The sequence below is a fragment of the Triticum dicoccoides genome, chromosome 3B (genome assembly GCF_002162155.2).
Source record: "Triticum dicoccoides isolate Atlit2015 ecotype Zavitan chromosome 3B, WEW_v2.0, whole genome shotgun sequence".
NCBI classification, from domain to species: Eukaryota; Viridiplantae; Streptophyta; class Magnoliopsida; order Poales; family Poaceae; genus Triticum; species Triticum dicoccoides.
Genome location: NC_041385.1, coordinates 19,160,473 through 19,179,955, shown reverse-complemented (window position 1 = coordinate 19,179,955; position 19,483 = coordinate 19,160,473). Strand labels below are relative to the sequence as shown.

The following is a 19,483-nucleotide window of genomic DNA, read 5'->3' as shown; positions in this document are numbered from 1 at the left end:
GTATACAATTACTACCAGCCGATCGATCTATTCTTTGATCGATTCAGCGCCCAGCACCGCACGCGGACTCTGATTGTATGATGGCTACAACTGTATATCTAATTAGGGCGTGTCTGCAATGTCGCGAAGTGTTGTCTCTAATTAAGGATAGTTTTTGGAATTGTAACAGGTTTCTTTGATTTGGACAGCCTGCTATGTGGCATTGCTCGAGCGATGAGGGCATCTCAGGTGCTAACCGTCAAATTTGCTCCGGCATCTGTCCACGAACAGAGGAGACCCGTCCAAGGATACAGATGCGGGAGCTGTCCATCCAAAATAACCCACATACATTTCAACCACTGTTTAAACTAACAGGACGGAATTAATGCAAACACAATGGATTTCATATAAACAGGACGAAATTCATTACATTTCCGACATACTTCAAGTAAAAGCGGAGCTCGTCCGACTCTGGAGGTATAATTTTGAACATACTTCAACTAATCGACTAGTCTAATGCCGGCGCGGTAGATCTCCATTCCCATGACATTCCCCGTTTGCAAATTTTTAGAATTCGCAAATTCTAAAAGGAAAAAAAGTTATGCTCAAATTTCAGTTTTTTTTATTTTTTTAATTTTTGTTAAATCTGGTCAAACTACTTCTTCAAGAAGTATTAGTGTTACTAAATAATTATTCAAGAATATTAGTGTTACTAAATAATTATTTCAATTTTTTTGAATTTTGGTCAAATCTGGTCTGTCATGTTTGCCGACGCCCGGCGTCGAGCTGCCGTAGTACTTCCGGCGACTGGCGACGGGACGACGAACGACGATGAAGGGAAGCACTTGTAGCTTCTTGCTAACCATCGATCCGCAACTAGCTTCTGGCTAACAATCGATCCTTCCCTGGACGTACGTGGACGTGTAGTGCTAGGACTTGTAGCCGGAACAGGACACGCACGTATACAATTACTACCAGCCGATCGATCTATACTTTGATCGATTCAGCGCCCAGCACCGCACGCAGACTCTGATTGTTTTATGGCTACAACTGTATATCAAATTAAGGCGTGTCTGCAATGTCGCAAAGTAATGTATCTAATTAAGGATAGTTATTGAAATTGTAACAGGTTTTCTTAGTTTTGGACAGCCTGCCATGTGGCATGACTCGAGCGATGGGGGCATCTCAGGTGCTAACCAACAAATTTGCTCCGGCATCTGTCCATGAACAGAGGAGACCCGTACAAGGATACTGATGCGGGAGCTGCCATCTGTCCACGAACAGAGGAGACCCGTCCAAGGATACCGATGCGGGAGCTGTCCATCCAACAGAACCCGCATACATTTCAACCACAGTTCGAACTAACCTGACGGAATTAATGCAAACACAACGGATTTCATATAAACAGGACGAAATTCATTACATTTTCGACATACTTCAACTAAAAGCGGAGCTCGTCCGACTTTGGAGGTATAATTTTGAACATACTTGAACTAATCGACTAGTCTAATGCCGGCGCGGCAGATCTCTATTCCCATGACATTCCCTCTTTGCAAATTTTTAGAATCCTCAAATTCTAAAAGGAAAAAAAGTTATGCTCAAATTTCAGGTTTTTTTTTATTTTTTTAGTTTTTGTTAAATCTGGTCAAACTATGGTCAAACTACTTATTAAAGAAGTATTAGTGTTACTAAATAATTATTCAAGAATATTAGTGTTACTAAATAATTATTTCAGTTTTTTTGAATTTTTGACAAATCTGGTCTGTCATGTTTGCCGACGCCCGGCTTCGAGCTGGCGTAGTACTTCCGGCGACTTGCGACGGGACGACGAACGACGATGAAGGGAAGCACTTTTAGCTTCTTGCTAACAATCGATCCGCAACTAGCTGCTGGCTAACAATCGATCCTTCCCTGGACGTACGTGGACGTGTAGTGCTAGGACTTGTAGCCGGAACAGGACACGCACGTATACAATTACTACCAGCCGATCGATCTATACTTTGATCGATTCAGCGCCCAGCACCGCACGCGAACTCTGATTGTTTGATGTCTACAACTGTATATTTAATTAAGGCGTGTCTGCAATATCGCAAAGTGTTGTGTCTAATTAACGATAGTTATTGGAATTGTAACAGATTTTTTAGATTTGGACAGCCTGCCATGTGGCATGGCTCGAGCGATGAGGGCATCTTAGGTGCTAACCGACAAATTTGCTCTGGCATCTGTCCACGAACAGAGGAGACCCGTCCAAGGATACTGATGTGGGAGCTGTCCATCCAACAGAACCCGCATACATTTCAACCACTGTTTGAACTAACCGGACGGAATTAATGCAAACACAACGGATTTCATATAAACAGGACGAAATTCATTACATTTCCGACATACTTCAACTAAAAGCGGAGCTCGTCCGACTCTGGAGGTATAATTTTGAACATACTTCAACTAATCAACTAGTCTAATGCCGGCGCGGCAGATCTCCATTTCCATGACATTCCCGTTTGCAAATTTTTAGAATCCTCAAATTCTAAAAGGAAAAAAGTTATGCTCAAATTTCAGTTTTTTTTTCATTTTTATTAAATCTGGTCAAACTATGGTCAAACTACTTAGTAAAGAAGTATTAGTGTTACTAAATAATTATTCAAGAATATTGGTGTTACTAAATAATTATTTCAGTTTTTTTGAATTTTGGTCAAATCTGGTCTGGCATGTTTGCCGACGCCCGGCGTCGAGCTGCCGTAGTACTTCTGGCGACTGGCGATGGGACGAAGAACGATGATGAAGGGAAGCACTTGTAGCTTCTTGCTAACAATCGATCCGCAACTAGCTTCTGGCTAACAATCGATCCTTCCCTGGACGTACGTGGACGTGTAGTGTTAGGACTTGTAGCCGGAACAGGACACGCACGTATACAATTACTACCAGCCGATCGATCTATTCTTTGATCGATTCAGCGCCCAGCACCGCACGCGGACTCTGATTGTATGATGGCTACAACTGTATATCTAATTAGGGCGTGTCTGCAATGTCGCGAAGTGTTGTCTCTAATTAAGGATAGTTTTTGGAATTGTAACAGGTTTCTTTGATTTGGACAGCCTGCTATGTGGCATTGCTCGAGCGATGAGGGCATCTCAGGTGCTAACCGTCAAATTTGCTCCGGCATCTGTCCACGAACAGAGGAGACCCGTCCAAGGATACAGATGCGGGAGCTGTCCATCCAAAATAACCCACATACATTTCAACCACTGTTTAAACTAACAGGACGGAATTAATGCAAACACAATGGATTTCATATAAACAGGACGAAATTCATTACATTTCCGACATACTTCAAGTAAAAGCGGAGCTCGTCCGACTCTGGAGGTATAATTTTGAACATACTTCAACTAATCGACTAGTCTAATGCCGGCGCGGTAGATCTCCATTCCCATGACATTCCCCGTTTGCAAATTTTTAGAATTCGCAAATTCTAAAAGGAAAAAAAGTTATGCTCAAATTTCAGTTTTTTTTATTTTTTTAATTTTTGTTAAATCTGGTCAAACTACTTCTTCAAGAAGTATTAGTGTTACTAAATAATTATTCAAGAATATTAGTGTTACTAAATAATTATTTCAATTTTTTTGAATTTTGGTCAAATCTGGTCTGTCATGTTTGCCGACGCCCGGCGTCGAGCTGCCGTAGTACTTCCGGCGACTGGCGACGGGACGACGAACGACGATGAAGGGAAGCACTTGTAGCTTCTTGCTAACCATCGATCCGCAACTAGCTTCTGGCTAACAATCGATCCTTCCCTGGACGTACGTGGACGTGTAGTGCTAGGACTTGTAGCCGGAACAGGGCACGCCCGTATACAATTACTATCAGCCGATCAATCTATACTTTGATTGATTCAGCGCCCAGCACCGCACGCGAACTCTGATTGTTTGATGGCTACAACTGTTTATCTAATTAAGGCGTGTCTGCAATGTCGCAAAGTGTCTTATTAAGGATAGTTATTGGAATTGTAACATGTTTCTTAGATTTGGACAGCCTGCCATGTGGCATGGCTCGAGCGATGAGGGCATCTCAGGTGCTAACCGACAAATTTGCTTCGGCATCTGTCCACGAACAGAGGAGACCCGTCCAAGGATACAGATGCGGGAGCTGTCCATCCAACAGAACCCGCATACATTTCAACCACTGTTTGAACTAACCGGACTGAATTAATGCAAACACAATGGATTTCATATAAACAGGACGAAATTCATTACATTTCCGACATACTTCAACTAAAAGCGGAGCTCGTCCGACTCTGGAGGTATAATTTTGAACATACTTCAACTAATCGTCTAGTCTAATGCCGGCGCGGTAGATCTCCATTCCCATGACATTCCCCGTTTGCAAATTTTTAGAATTCGCAAATTCTAAAAGGAAAAAAGTTATGCTCAAATTTCAGTTTTTTTATTTTTTTTAATTTTTGTTAAATCTGATCAAACTACTTCTTCAAGAAGTATTAGTGTTACTAAATAATTATTCAAGAATATTAGTGTTACTAAATAATTATTTCAATTTTTTTGAATTTTGGTCAAATCTGGTCTGTCATGTTTGCCGATGCCCGGCGTCGAGCTGCCGTACTGTCACATCCTAGCTAGTCCATGCATTAGTGTGTGCATCATGTTTAACTTTCATCTGGAATTTGAAATGGGAAAGACAGAACCCCCAGAACCCCTTTTGAATCCAACTAGGGTTTACTAAAATTATTTTCAATGAACCTGAAATGCCCTTCTAAAATGCTCATCACCTTTGCTTTGGTTTAGAGCCTCTCCCAAAAGTGGTGCACAATTTTCTAGGTCATCCTAAGGTTGTTGAATTAAATCATAAGTATTTGAGTTTGGGCATTTAAAATTATATAAAATATTTCAAATGCCCAAATATTCCCAAACAAAAATGTTTCATGTTGGAAATATTCCAACTATGGATCTGGAGCAGTTTGGTGAATTTTGAAGCTTTTTAAGTATTTTTTTTAAAAAAGTCCACAAAGTTACAGAAAATTAGAAAAAAGAAAAACAGAATGAAAACCTTACCTGGCGCCTCCCAACCGGCCCACCTTCCGGCCCAGCCCAGCTGCCGCGCCAGCGAGCTGCTTGGCACGGCCAGGCAAGCAGGCAGGTGCTCGGCGGCGAGCACCGCATGCATGCCACGCACCTGGCCACCGCCTCGCCGCTCCCCTCACCGAGCGACCGACGCGAAGCGCTCTCCCTCTCTCCCCCCGAACCCTAGACACCTCTCCTCCTCCCCAGCTCCTCCCCTTCGCGCTCCCCAGCCATGGCCGACGCCACCGCAGCTACGCCGTCGCCGTAGTCGCGCTCCCCGTCGACCGTGCTCCGTCTCGCCGTGTCTAGGAGCTCCGTCGCCCTCCTCTTCGTCGAGCTAGCCGAGCCCCGCGCGCTCACGTGGCCCGAGTCCTCTACACCAACCTCGCCCGACCCCGCCTTCGCCGGAGATCCCCTTCAACGCCGTCGCCGCCCAGCCCGTCTCCGACCGCAACGAGAGCTTCCCCGAGTGCCCCGTGAGCCTATCTACCTCCCCTTCCCTTCCTCTCTCGCTCTCGAGCCGTGTAGCGACCGAACGGAGATCAACCGCACCCGCCGACGTGCTCCAGGCCACCCTCCGGCCACCTCTTGGTGTCCATTGCACTCACCACACTCCGTAGCATCTAACCGACTACTCCATGCACCTCACCGAACACCCTAGCCTCGAGTTCGTCTTCGGCCGAACTCCGGCGGCTGCCTAGGTCGTCACCGGCGCCGATTCCGCCCACCCCGACCCCAACTAACTCCACCAAGAGCTGCGGGTTGTCCCCAACTACCCATAGCCACCCTCCGCGGCTCGTTTGGTTGCCGAAACGGCTAAAACCACTTCCGCCACCACGTCGGGCTCGTCGGCGGCTAAACGCCGGTGCAGCCGACGTTGACTTTGACCACGGGTGGGCCCTGGTTGACTCCCTTCAGTCAATGACAGGTGGGGCCCAGCCCTGTTAATTAATTAGGGTTAGTTTTAATTAATTTTTAGTTAAACTAATTATGCTGACATGCGGGACCCATCAGTCAGGTTTGACCTGGACGTCTCCGTTGACCCTGACATCACCCTGACGTATTGCTGACGCAGTAAATTAATTTCTGGAATTATTTTGTTATAGGAAATTCCAGAATATAGTTCAAACTTCAAAAATTCATAACTATTAATCTGTAACTCCAAATGCAAAGATTTATATATGAAAATGATCAGAAAAATCCATTCTATCCATTGGTACAGGTTTCATGCATGATAAATCAAGTTAACCTTGCTGTTTAAGCAGAATAAGATAATACACCTTTAGGGCTATTTTAAATGAGCTAACATTTGAATCTTTGATTCAAATGAGTTCATCCCTTTTTGTTTCAGCTTGCATTAGGCCAACACACATCCATATTGCCATGTCATAGCATGCATCATATTGTTGCATATTGCCATGTGTGTTTATTTTCGGTATGTCTTTCGTGATAGGTTCTGCCTCCGAGGATAATCCCGAATATCCGTCTGAAGGGCAGTATCCTACCACCACTCCATCAGGAAAGCAACCCATTGATCATTCCGATGCAAACCCATGTTCTCGCTTCTGCTCCTGTTTTACTGCATTAAGACAACGCGTTTCAAACTGTTGTGTGCTGTGGTAGTTGAACCCACTTCCTTTGCATGACCTGTCATTGCCACAGTAACTAGATGAAACCCACTAGTATGTGTAGGAGTTGATTGAGCCATGTTTGTGATTCCTACCATGCTATGCTTGCTATGCTTAGAGTTGTGCCAGGTCTGGCTCATCGGGATGATGAACTGGAGTGAAAGGTTGTGTCGGGTTCGAGAGTGAAAGTGTTGAACACGTTTTGGTAAAGGTATCGATGAGAGGCCATGTAGGAGTACATGGTGGGTTGTTTCATTGAAGCCGATCCTAAGAATTGAGTTCTGTGTTTGTGATCCATGAAACAGTTACTACCATGCATTGGGCCCGAAACCAATGGACCCTCTCGGCTTCTTAACCACCCTTGTTCTTAGTCCGGGAGTTGCAAGTAGTTTCCGGTGTTTGTAGCATGCTGGGGGCCGCACGCAACGCTGACCTTAGGGGTGGGTTGTGTTGCGGTAGGCACGTGGCCCAGTGTACCGAGTGCCCGTTTGGTATCTCGGGAACCCTGCACACATCGTTCGGGGCCGTATGGGAAACCTCGGCCGGACTCCCTGCGGATGGAACCTGAATAGGTGATAAACCTGGACTAGGGACTTGAGTGCTTAGGTAGGCTGTGGCCGACACCCACGTTGGGCTTCCGCTTGAAGGTTGCCGAGTACATGTCGTGTAAACGGCGGTAAGTGGTGAGAGCGTGTGTGAAGAAGTACACCCCTGCAGGGTTAATATGATCTATTCGAATAGCCATGTCCACGGAGAAGGACTTCTGGGGTACCTATAACAGTTCATAGACAAGTAAATGGATACTACTAAAAGCCTCAAGATAAGTGTGAGTGCCGCGGATGGCCCTCTCGTGGGTTGACGAGAGAGGATCCACGATGGAGTATTGTGATGGTGATTAGTGGACTCGTGTGCGACAAATGCTTTTTAAGTGGTGTCACGTAGGATAGCTTAGCCAAGAGTCAAAGCTGGCTTGCTGCAAATAACTCCACCACCTTCTTGAGAATGTGCATGTATGATAGGATTCTGTTGTAAGACTTGCTGAGTACCTCCGTACTCATGTTTGCTTAATTAATGTTTTCAGATGACAACACTGCCCCCTCCGATGGGTTCTATGTAGACCTTGACATCGACGAGTGAACTAGCCACCCAGGTGGTGATCCAAGACTTGTGAAGGGCCACTTTAGATAGAAGGGCTTCAACAAGCTTTCTTTCTTTTTAGAGTCTGTACTCAGACTAGTTTGCTTCCGCATGTGCTTGTAAGTTTGTATGACTTGAGTGTTGGGTCATGTGACCCCTACCTGTATGGATATGTTATGTATGGCTCCTCGGAGCCTCTTAAATAAAGTACTTTGAGTTGTAGAGTTTTGTTGTGATGCCATGATGTATGTACTCATATCGGGCATATTGCGTGTATGATTGAAATGCTTGGTATGAGTGGGATCCGACAAACTAGTTGTTTATCCTTGGCAGCCTCTCATATGGGGAAATGTAGTCTTGTGCTTCTGAGCGATAGTAGTCCGCTACAGCCCGGTTCACCGGAGTCCTGCTAGCCCAGCACTACTGCTTGGACACTTGACTGGCCGGCATGTGTCTCACTTCGTTCCTATGTCTGTCCCTTCGGGGAAATGTCACGCGGTGATATTCGGAGTCCTGCCTCGCCTGCTACAGCCCGGGATACCGGAGTCCTGTTAGCCCAGTGCTACAGCCTGAATTCATACGTTGATGACCGACATGCTCGATGTGATTCATGTATGCCTGTCCCCATGGGTTAGTGCCGCTTTGGGTTCACGACTAGCCATGTCAGCCCGGGTTCTTTGTCATGTGGATGCTAGGGACACCATCATATACGTGAGCCAAAAGGCACAAACGGTCCCGGGCCATGGTAAGGCGACACCCGTGGAAATACCGTGCGTGAGGCCGCAAAGGGATATGAGGTGTTACCGGCTAGGTCGATGTGACTTGGAATCGGGGTCCTGACAGCGTTGGCATCAGAGAAGGGCTGCTTGTAGGTTCGCTAAGCCAAACTGGTCGATGTCGAGTCTAGAAATGCTTAGTTATATGTAGGGGAATTGATTGTGGGAGGGAACGTAAGGCTCTTTTTACTCCTTTACCTTATGCCCTCTGATCTGAGTCATCCTCTTCTCATTCTACGTGGGTATAGGACTAGGCTCTCTTCTCTCTATCAGGTTCATGTGTTACTAATCCGTAGTAACTTATAGGATTGTTGGTTACAGCCTCAGTTCAGTTTCTACTACTTTTTAGTATGCTACGAGCTGAACCAGAACCTTGACATGATGTTGTTGAGTGGCTTTGCAATCTGATTATGAATGTCTCAAATCTGTTCTTGAGCATTTACAGATGTTATGATGTCCGATTTCCCTAGGAATTATAATGTCTTGTATTATGGCTGTGCTTTCAGATGGCCACTCGTGCTCAAAACCAAGTGGATCGTCTGACCAGGTGCATCAATGTGCCCGGTCATACGGCTATGCTAGTCCGGGTAATGATTGAGACGGGTTACCGTTGGTATCCCGAATACACTGTCGAAGAGCAGATCCGAGACTTTAACCAAAGCCAGTACCTCTGTACTGTCAGAATCTTTCCGTCTTATCCTGGATCTACCGAGCCCCTTCACTGTTCTTATGGACTCGGGGTTACTATTGAGATGGCGGTACAGGATGCTGCCTACTCTATGATGACCATTATGCGAGTCAGGACTGGCCTACTTCGGAACACCGATTTTCGTTATATGCCGGCCTCACTTCCGGGGGCGCAAGGGTACCTCCAGGCTATCTATGCTGACTCCACACAAGAGGACTCACTTACTCGCACCACTGCTGAGATGCTCGAGGATAAAGACCGAGAGAATCCGGCCTTGAGGTTAGAGCTTTTCAACACTTGCGCTGATCATTGGGCCACGTTGACTCGGTTTGCACCGGCTGTGCAAGCTGGATGTGTGGATACTAGGGATCTATACCGTGTGAGATCTGCTCTGCCACCTAGGTTCACCCCGAGACCATCCTTTGAGGCACCTCGCCCCAACCAGCAGTATGCACTGCCCAAGACTTATGGAGGCCCCGCTGCTAATGCTGCTCCACGCCCCAATATGATAACTTGCTTCAAGTGTGGAGAGACGGGCCACTACATCCGTGAGTGTCCCCAGAACAACCCCAGTCAGGTCGGAAAGTCTGTTGGCCATGGTAAGCCAGCAGGAAAGGTGCTCTATGCTAAACCAGCTGCCACTGCTCGTGGCCACGTCAAATATGTTTCAGCTGAGGAAACCTATGAGGATCCCAACGTCGTTCTCGGTACGCTCCCTGTTAATTGTCATCCGGCAACTATTCTTTTTGATACTGGAGCATCTCATTCATTTATTTCTGAGAGCTATGCTCGATTGCACAACACCACATTTTGTGACATGCCCACCTCCATGGTAATTCAAACCCCTGGTTCTAAGTGGCAGACCTAAAAAATTAGCCATGGAAATGAAATCCTTGTCGACAGATTAGTCTTCCTTGCGTCACTAATAGCTCTCAAGTCCTCGGACATAAACATCATCTTGGGTATGGAGTGGATGTCAGCCCATTACGCTAAGATCGATTGCTCTACTAGAACTGTTCAACTCACCCATCCTTCAGGCAAGACAGTTAATGTTTTAACCCGAGTGTCGAAGCGTCAGCTTTACTCCTTAAATGCCAACCCCCTTCCAGACCTCGAAGATATTCCGGTAGTCCGTGATTTTCCGGATGTCTTTCCAGAAGAACTGCCAGGTGTTCCACCTGACAGGGATGTTGAGTTCGTGATAGATCTTGTTCCCGGAACCGTTCCAATTTCTAGAAGACCTTATAAGATGGCACCCCTAGAACTAGCCGAGCTTAAGAAACAACTCGATGAGTCCTTGCAAAAGGGTTTCATCCGTCCTAGTTCATCCCCATGGGCTTGCCCCGTCCTCTTCGTCAAGAAGAAGGATGGAACGGATCGGATGGTTGTAGATTACCGACCTGTCAATTTGGTCACTATCAAGAACAAGTATCTGCTCCCCAGGATCAACGATCTGTATGATCAGCTCGCTGGATCCTCAGTCTTTTCCAAGATGGATTTGAGGTTGGGCTACCATCAAATCAAAATTAAGAACGGGGACATTCCTAAAACGGCCTTTGTTACTCGTTATGGCCAATACGAGTACACCATCATGTCCTTCGGATTAACCAATGCTCCAGCCACCTTCTCTCGGTTAATGAACTCAATCTTCATGGAGTATTTGGATAAATTCGTCGTGGTATACCTCGATGATATACTCATCTACTCCAAGAATGAGGAAGAACATACCGAACATCTAAGGTTATTATTGATGAAACTTCGAGAGCACCGCCTTTATGCCAAATTCTCTAAGTGTGAATTCTGGTTACCAGAAGTGACCTATCTAGGCCATGTAATCTCTGGTAAGGGCATTGCTGTCAATCCCGAGCGAGTTCAAGCCGTCCTTGATTAGACTCCACCTGAATCGGTTAAGCAAGTTCGGAGTTTCCTCGGTTTAGCGAGCTATTACCGCCGCTTCGTCGAGAATTTCTCTAAAGTTGCTAAACCTCTAACCGAGCTCCTCAAGAAAGATAAGAAGTTCGAATGGACGCCACAGTGCGAGTTCAGCTTTCAGGAACTGAAAAGACGCCTGACATCTGCTCCCGTACTTGTTCCACCAGATTTTTCTAAGGACTTTATTATCTACTGCGACGCCTCGCGACAAGGACTAGGTTGCATACTCATGCAAGATCATCATGTGATTGCCTACGCTTCTCGACAGTTGCGTCCACATGAGGATAACTATCCCACACACAATCTAGAGCTTGCAGCAGTGGTCCATGCACTCAAAACCTGGCGACATTACCTCCTTGGTAACCATTGCGAAATCTACACTGATCACCAAAGTCTGAAATATTTCTTCACCCAACCGGATTTGAATCTCAGGCAAAGATGTTGGGTCGAGTTGATTACAGATTACGACTTAGGAATATCTTACACCCCAGGCAAAGACAATGTCATGGCTGATGCACTAAGTCGCAAATCTTATTGTAACAATCCGATGTTACAACAAAGTCAACCATTCCTCCACGAGGAATTTTGTAAGCTTAACCTTCACATTGTTCCTCGAGGATTCCTTTCCACCCTGGTGGCGAAACCTACCCTTACGGATCAGATCATCAAGGCACAGAAGGTAGATCCGGGAATTTCCCGCATCAAGAGAAACATCAAGAAAGGAGTCGCAGATTGTTTCTCCATCGATGAACAAGGTGTCGTGTTCTTTGGAGACCGTCTAGTGGTTCCCAAGGTGCGCAACCTGAGGCGATTGATCCTTAAGGAAGCTCATGAATCTCCTCTCACCATTCATCCCGGTAGTACCAAAATGTATCAAGACCTACGCCAGAGGTTTTGGTGGACTAGGATGAAGAGAGAAATCGCTCAATACATTGCTAATTGCGACGTCTGTCGTCGAGTTAAAGCAGAACATCAACGGCCTGCTGGTACCCTTCAACCTTTGGCTATTCCCGAATGGAAATGGGATAAAATCGGTATGGATTTCATTACCGGGTTTCCCAGGACCAAGAGAGGGAATAATGCCATCTTCATTGTCGTCGATCGTCTTTCCAAAGTAGCCCACTTCCTACCCGTTCGTGAGAGTATAACCGCTAGCCAGCTAGCTGATTTGTACATCTCTCGAATAGTGTCTCTTCATGGTGTTCCATTGGAGATTAACTCAGATCGTGGAAGTCTCTTCAGCTCTCGATTTTGGGAAAGTTTCCAAAATGCGATGGGAACTCGTCTCTCTTTCAGCACCGCCTTCCATCCTCAGTCAAGTGGTCAAGTAGAACGAGTCAATTAAATTCTGGAGGATATGCTTCGAGCTTCTGTCATCTCTTTCGGAATGAATTGGGAGAAATGCCTTCCATTCACCGAATTCGCTTATAACAATAGTTACCAAGCTAGCCTAGGCAAAGCTCCTTTCGAAGTCCTCTACGGACGAAAATGTCGAACGCCTCTTAACTGGTCAGAAACCGGAGAGAGACAACTCTTTGGCCCGGATATGATTCAGCAAGCCGAAGAGCAGGTTCGCGTTATCCGTGAGAAATTGAAAACAGCCCAATCTCGTCAAAAGAGCCAATATGATCGCATGCATAAGCCTATGGCTTATGAAATTGGCGAGAAGGCTTACCTTTGGGTTACTCCTTTAAAGGGAACCCATCGATTCAGTATCAAAGGCAAGTTGGCTCCTCGTTACATTGGACCCTTTCGCATTCTTGCCAAATGAGGGGAAGTTGCCTACCAATTGGAACTACCCCCGCACCTTTCCAGGGTTCATGATGTCTTCCACGTCTCTCAACTCAGGCGTTGCTTCTCGGATCCTATCCGAGGAGTGGACCACGAAACACTTGATCTCCAAGATAACCTTACCTATCATGAATATCCCGTTCGTATCCTTGATCAAGCCGAGCGTACCACTCGACGTCAGAATATTAAGTTTCTAAAGGTTCAATGGTCAAACCATTCCGAGCAAGAAGCAACTTGGGAAAGGGAGGATCGTCTTCGACTTGAGTATCCCACCTTTTTTGCAACGGATCCTAAATCTCGGGACGAGATTCTTTTGAGTGGGGGTGAGTTGTCACATCCTAGCTAGTCCATGCATTAGTGTGTGCATCATGTTTAACTTTCATCTGGAATTTGAAATGGGAAAGACAGAACCCCCAGAACCCCTTTTGAATCCAACTAGGGTTTACTAAAATTATTTTCAATGAACCTGAAATGCCCTTCTAAAATGCTCATCACCTTTGCTTTGGTTCAGAGCCTCTGCCAAAAGTGGTGCACAATTTTCTAGGTCATCCTAAGGTTGTTGAATTAAATCATAAGTATTTGAGTTTGGGCATTTAAAATTATATAAAATATTTCAAATGCACAAATATTCCCAAACAAAAATGTTTCATGTTGGAAATATTCCAACTATGGATCTGGAGCAGTTTGGTGAATTTTGAAGCTATTTAAGTATTTTTTTTAAAAAGTCCACAAAGTTACAGAAAATTAGAAAAAAGAAAAACAGAATGAAAACCTTACCTGGCGCCTCCCAACCGGCCCACCTGCCGGCCCAGCCCAGCTGCTGCGCTAGCGAGCTGCTTGGCATGGCCAGGCAGGCAGGCAGGTGCTCGGCGGTGAGCACCGCATGCATGCCACGCACCTGGCCGCCGCCTCGCCGCTCCCCTCACCGAGCGACCGACGCGAAGCGCTCTCCCTCTCTCCCCCCGAACCCTCAGACACCTCTCCTCCTCCCCAGCTCCTCCCCTTCGCGCTCCCCAGCCATGGCCGACGCCACCGTAGCTACGTCGTCGCCGTAGTCGCGCTGCCCGTCGACCGTGCTCCATCTCGCCGTGTCTAGGAGCTCCGCCGCCCTCCTCTTCGTCGAGCTAGCCGAGCCCTGCGCGCTCGCGTGGCCCGAGTCCTCTACACCAACCTCGCCCGACCCCGCCATCGCCGGAGATCCCCTTCAACGCTGTCGCCGCACCAGCCCGTTTCCGACCGCAACGAGAGATTCCCCGAGTGCCCCGTGAGCCTATCTACCTCCCCTTCCCTTCCTCTCTCGCTCTCGAGCCGTGTAGCAACCGAACGGAGATCAACCGCACCCGCCGCCGCGGAGCTCGTCGCCGACGTGCTCCCGGCCACCCTCCGGCCACCTCTTGGTGTCCATTGCACTCACCACACTCCGTAGCATCTAACCGACTACTCCACGCACCTCACCGAACACCCTAGCCTCGAGTTCGTCTTCGGCCGAACTCCGGCGGCCGCCTAGGTCGTCGCCGGCGCCGATTCGGGCCACCCCGACCCCAACTGACTCCACCAAGAGCTGCGGGTTGTCCCCAGCTACCCATAGCCACCCTCCGCGGCTCGTTTGGTTGCCGAAACGGCCAAAACCACTTCCGCCGCCGCGTCGGGCTCGCCAGCGGCTAAACGCCGGTGCAGCCGACGTTGACTTTGACCATGGGTGGGCCCTGGTTGACTCCCTTGAGTCAATGACAGGTGGGGCCCGGCCCTGTTAATTAATTAGGGTTAGTTTTAATTAATTTTTAGTTAAATTAATTATGCTGACATGCGGGGCCCATCAGTCAGGTTTGACCTGGACGTCTCCGTTGACCCTGACATCACCCTGACGAATTGCTGACGCAGTAAATTAATTTCTGGAATTATTTTGTTATAGGAAATTCCAGAATATAGTTCAAACTTCAAAAATTCATAACTATTAATCTGTAACTCCAAATGCAAAGATTTATATATGAAAAATGATCAGAAAAATCCATTCTATCCATTGGTACAGGTTTCATGCATGATAAAACAAGTTAACCTTGCTGTTTAAGAAGAATAAGATAATACACCTTTAGGGCTATTTTAAATGAGCTAACATTTGAATCTTTGATTCAAATGAGTTCATCCCTTTTTGTTTCAGCTTGCATTAGGCCAACACACATCCATATTGCCATGTCATAGCATGCATCATATTGTTGCATATTGCCATGTGTGTTTATTTTCGGTATGTCTTTCGTGATAGGTTCTGCCTCCGAGGATAATCCCGAATATCCATCTGAAGGGCAGTATCCTACCACCACTCCATCAGGCAAGCAACCCATTGATCATTCCGATACAAACCCATGTTCTCGCTTCTGCTCTTGTTTTACTGCATTAAGACAATGCGTTTCAAACTATTGTGTGCTGCGGTAGTTGAACCCACTTCCTTTGCATGACATTGCCACAGTAACTAGATGAAACCCACTAGTATGTGTAGGAGTTGATTGAGCCATGTTTGTGATTCCTACCATGCTATGCTTACTATGCTTAGAGTTGTGCCAGGTCTGGCTCATCGGGAGGATGAACTGGAGTGAAAGGTTGTGTCGGGTTCGAGAGTGAAAGTGTTGAACACGTTTTGGTAAAGGTATCGATGAGAGGCCATGTAGGAGTACATGGTGGGTTGTTTCATTGAAGCCGATCCTAAGAACTGAGTTCTGTGTTTGTGATCCATGAAACAGTTACTACCATGCATTGGGCCCGAAACCAATGGACCCTCTCGGCTTCTTAACCACCCTTGTTCTCAGTCCGGGAGTTGCAAGTAGTTTCTGGTGTTTGTAGCATGCTGGGGGCCGCACGCAATGCTGACCTTAGGGGTGGGTTGTGTTGCGGTAGGCACGTGGCCCGGTGTACCGAGTGCCCGTTTGGTATCTCGGGAACCCTGCACACATCGTTCGGGGCCATATGGGAAACCTCGGCCGGACTCCCTGCGGATGGAACCTGAATAGGCGATAAACCTGGACTAGGGACTTGAGTGTTTAGGTAGGCTGTGGCCGACACCCACGTTGGGCTTCCGCTTGAAGGTTGCCGAGTACATGTCGTGTAAACGGCGGTAAGTGGTGAGAGCGTGTGTGAAGAAGTACACCCCTGCAGGGTTAATATGTTCTATTCGAATAGTCGTGTCCACGGAGAAGGACTTCTGGGTTACCTATAACAGTTCATAGACAAGTAAATGGATACTACTAAAAGCCTCAAGATAAGTGCGAGTGCCGCGGATGGCCCTCTCGTGGGTTGACGAGAGAGGATCCACGATGGAGTATTGTGATGGTGATTAGTGGACTCGTGTGCGCAAATGCTTTTCAAGTGGTGTCACGTAGGATAGCTTAGCCAAGAGTCAAAGATGGCTTGCTGCAAATAACTCCACCACCTTCTTGAGAATGTGCATGTATGATAGGATTCTGTTGTAAGACTTGCTGAGTACCTCCGTACTCATGTTTGCTTAATTAATGTTTTCAGACGACAACACTGCCCCCTCCGATGGGTTCTATGTAGACCTTGACATCGACGAGTGAACTAGCCACCCAGGTGGTGATCCAAGACTTGTGAAGGGCCACTTTAGATAGAAGGGCTTCAACAAGCTTTCTTTCTTTTTAGAGTCTGTACTCAGACTAGTTTGCTTCCGCATGTGCTTGTAAGTTTGTATGACTTGAGTGTTGGGTCATGTGACCCCTACCTGTATGGATATGTTATGTATGGCTCCAAGGAGCCTCTTAAATAAAGTACTTTGAGTTGTAGAGTTTTGTTGTGATGCCATGATGTATGTACTCATATCGGGCATATTGCGTGTATGATTGAAATGCTTGGTATGAGTGGGATCCGACAAACTAGTTGTTTATCCTTGGCAGCCTCTCATATGGGGAAATGTAGTCTTGTGCTTCTGAGCGATAGTAGTCCGCTACAGCCCGGTTCACCGGAGTCCTGCTAGCCCAGCACTACTGCTTGGACACTTGACTGGCCGGCATGTGTCTCACTTCGTTCCTATGTCTGTCCCTTCGAGGAAATGTCACGCGGTGATATTCGGAGTCCTGCCTAGCCTGCTATAGCCCGGGATACCGGAGTCCTGATAGCCCAGTGCTACAGCCCGAATTCATACGTTGATGACCGACATGCTCGATGTGATTCATGTATGCCTGTCCCCATGGGTTAGTGCCGCTTTGGGTTCACGACTAGCCATGTCGGCCCGGGTTCTTTGTCATGTGGATGCTAGCGACACCATCATATACGTGAGCCAAAAGGCGCAAACGGTCATGGGCCATGGTAAGGCGACACCCGTGGAAATACCGTGCGTGAGGCCGCAAAGGGATATGAGGTGTTACCGGCTAGGTCTATGTGACTTGGAATCGGGGTCCTAACACGTAGTACTTCCGGCGACTGGCGACGGGACGACGAACGACGATGAAGGGAAGCACTTGTAGCTTCTTGCTAACAATCGATCCGCAACTAGCTTCTGGCTAACAATCGATCCTTCCATGGACGTACGTGGACGTGTAGTGCTAGGACTTGTAGCCGGAACAGGAAACGCACGTATACAATTACTAGCAGCCGATCGATCTATACTTTGATTGATTCAGCGCCCAGCACCGCACGCGGACTCTGATTGTTTGATGGCTACAACTGTTTATCTAATTAAGGTGTGTCTGCAATGTCGCAAAGTGTCTAATTAAGGATAGTTATTGGAATTGTAATAGGTTTCTTAGATTTGAACAACTTGCCAAGTGGCATGGCTCGAGCGATGAGGGCATCTCAGGTGCTAACCGACAAATTTGCTCCGGCATCTGTCCACGAACAGAGGAGACCCGTCCAAGGATACAGATGCGGGAGCTGTCCATCCAACAGAACCCGCATACATTTCAACCACTGTTTGAACTAACCGAATGGAATTAATTCAAACACAATGGATTTCATATAAACAGGACGAAATTCATTATATTTCAGACATACTTCAACTAAAAGCGGAGCTCGTCCGACTCTGGAGGTATAATTTTGAACATACTTCAACTAATTGACTAGTCTAATGCCGGCGCGGGAGATCTCCATTCCCATGACATTCCCCGTTTGCAAATTTTTAGAATTCGCAAATTCTAAAAGGAAAAAAATTTAAGCTCAAATTTCAGTTTTTTTTATTTTTGTTAAATCTGGTCAAATTACTTCTTCTAGAAGTATTAGTGTTACTAAATAATTATTTCAGTTTTTTTGAATTTTGGTCAAATCTGGTCTGTCATGTTTGCCGACACCCGGCGTCGAGCTGCTGTAGTACTTCCGGCGACTGGCGACGGGACGACGAACGACGATGAAGGGAAGCACTTTTAGCTTCTTGCTAACAATCGATCCGCAACTAGCTTTTGGCTAACAATCGATCCTTCCCTGGACGTACGTGGACGTGTAGTGCTATGACTTGTAGCCGGAACAGGACACGCACGTATACAATTACTACCAGCCGATCGATCTATACTTTGATCGATTCAGCGCCGAGCACGGCACGCGGACTCTGATTGTTTGATGGCTACAACTGTATATCTAATTAAGGCGTGTCTGCAATGTCGCAAAATGATGTATCTAATTAAGGATAGTTATTGGAATTGTAACAGGTTTCTTAGATTTGGACAGCCTGCCATGTGGCATAGCTCGAGCGATGAGGGCATCTCAGGTGCTAACCGACAAATTTGCTCTGGCATCTGTCCACGAACAGAGGAGACCCGTCCAAGGATACTGATGCGGGAGCTGTCCATCTAACAGAAGACGCATACATTTCGAACACTGTTTGAACTAACCGGACGGAACTAATGCAAACACAATGGATTTCATATAAACAGGACGAAATTATTACATTTCCGACATACTTCAACTAAAAGCGGAGCTCGTCCGACTCTGGAGGTATAATTTTGAACATACTTCAACTAATCGACTAGTCTAATGCCGGCGCGGTAGATCTCCATTCCCATGACATTCCCCGTATGCAAATTTTTAGAATTCTCAAATTCTAAAAGGAAAAAAATTTATGCTCAAATTTCAGTTTTTTTTATTTTTTTATTTTTTGTTAAATTTGGTCAAACTACTTATTGAAGAAGTACTAGCGTTACTAAATAATTATTCAAGAATATTAGTGTTACTAAATAGTTATTTCAGTTTTTTTGAATTTTGGTCAAATCTGGTCTGGCATGTTTGCCGACGCCCGGCGTCGAGCTGCCGTAGTACTTCCGGCGACTGCCGACGGGACGACGAACGACGATGAAGGGAAGCACTTGTAGCTTCTTGCTAACAATTGATCCGCAACTAGCTTCTGGCTAACAATCGATCCTTCCCTGGACGTACGTGGACGTGTAGTGCTAGGACTTGCAGCCGGAACAGGACACGCACGTATACAATTACTAACAGCCGATCGATCTATACTTTGATCGATTCAGCGCGCGGCACCGCACGCGGACT

At 46.6% G+C, this 19,483-nt stretch overlaps 1 protein-coding gene across 1 annotated transcript in view; it reads left to right on the top strand.

The window, feature by feature from the left end:
* Positions 1 to 19,483, top strand: part of LOC119279122 (disease resistance protein RGA5-like) — a 143,759-nt gene that overhangs the window by 106,030 nt on the left and 18,246 nt on the right. The window contains exons 6-7 of the mRNA XM_037560503.1: positions 9,395 to 9,559; positions 9,683 to 9,987. Of these exons, the coding sequence (XP_037416400.1) occupies positions 9,395 to 9,559; positions 9,683 to 9,987 (470 nt within the window). The remainder of the gene's footprint in view (positions 1 to 9,394; positions 9,560 to 9,682; positions 9,988 to 19,483) is intronic.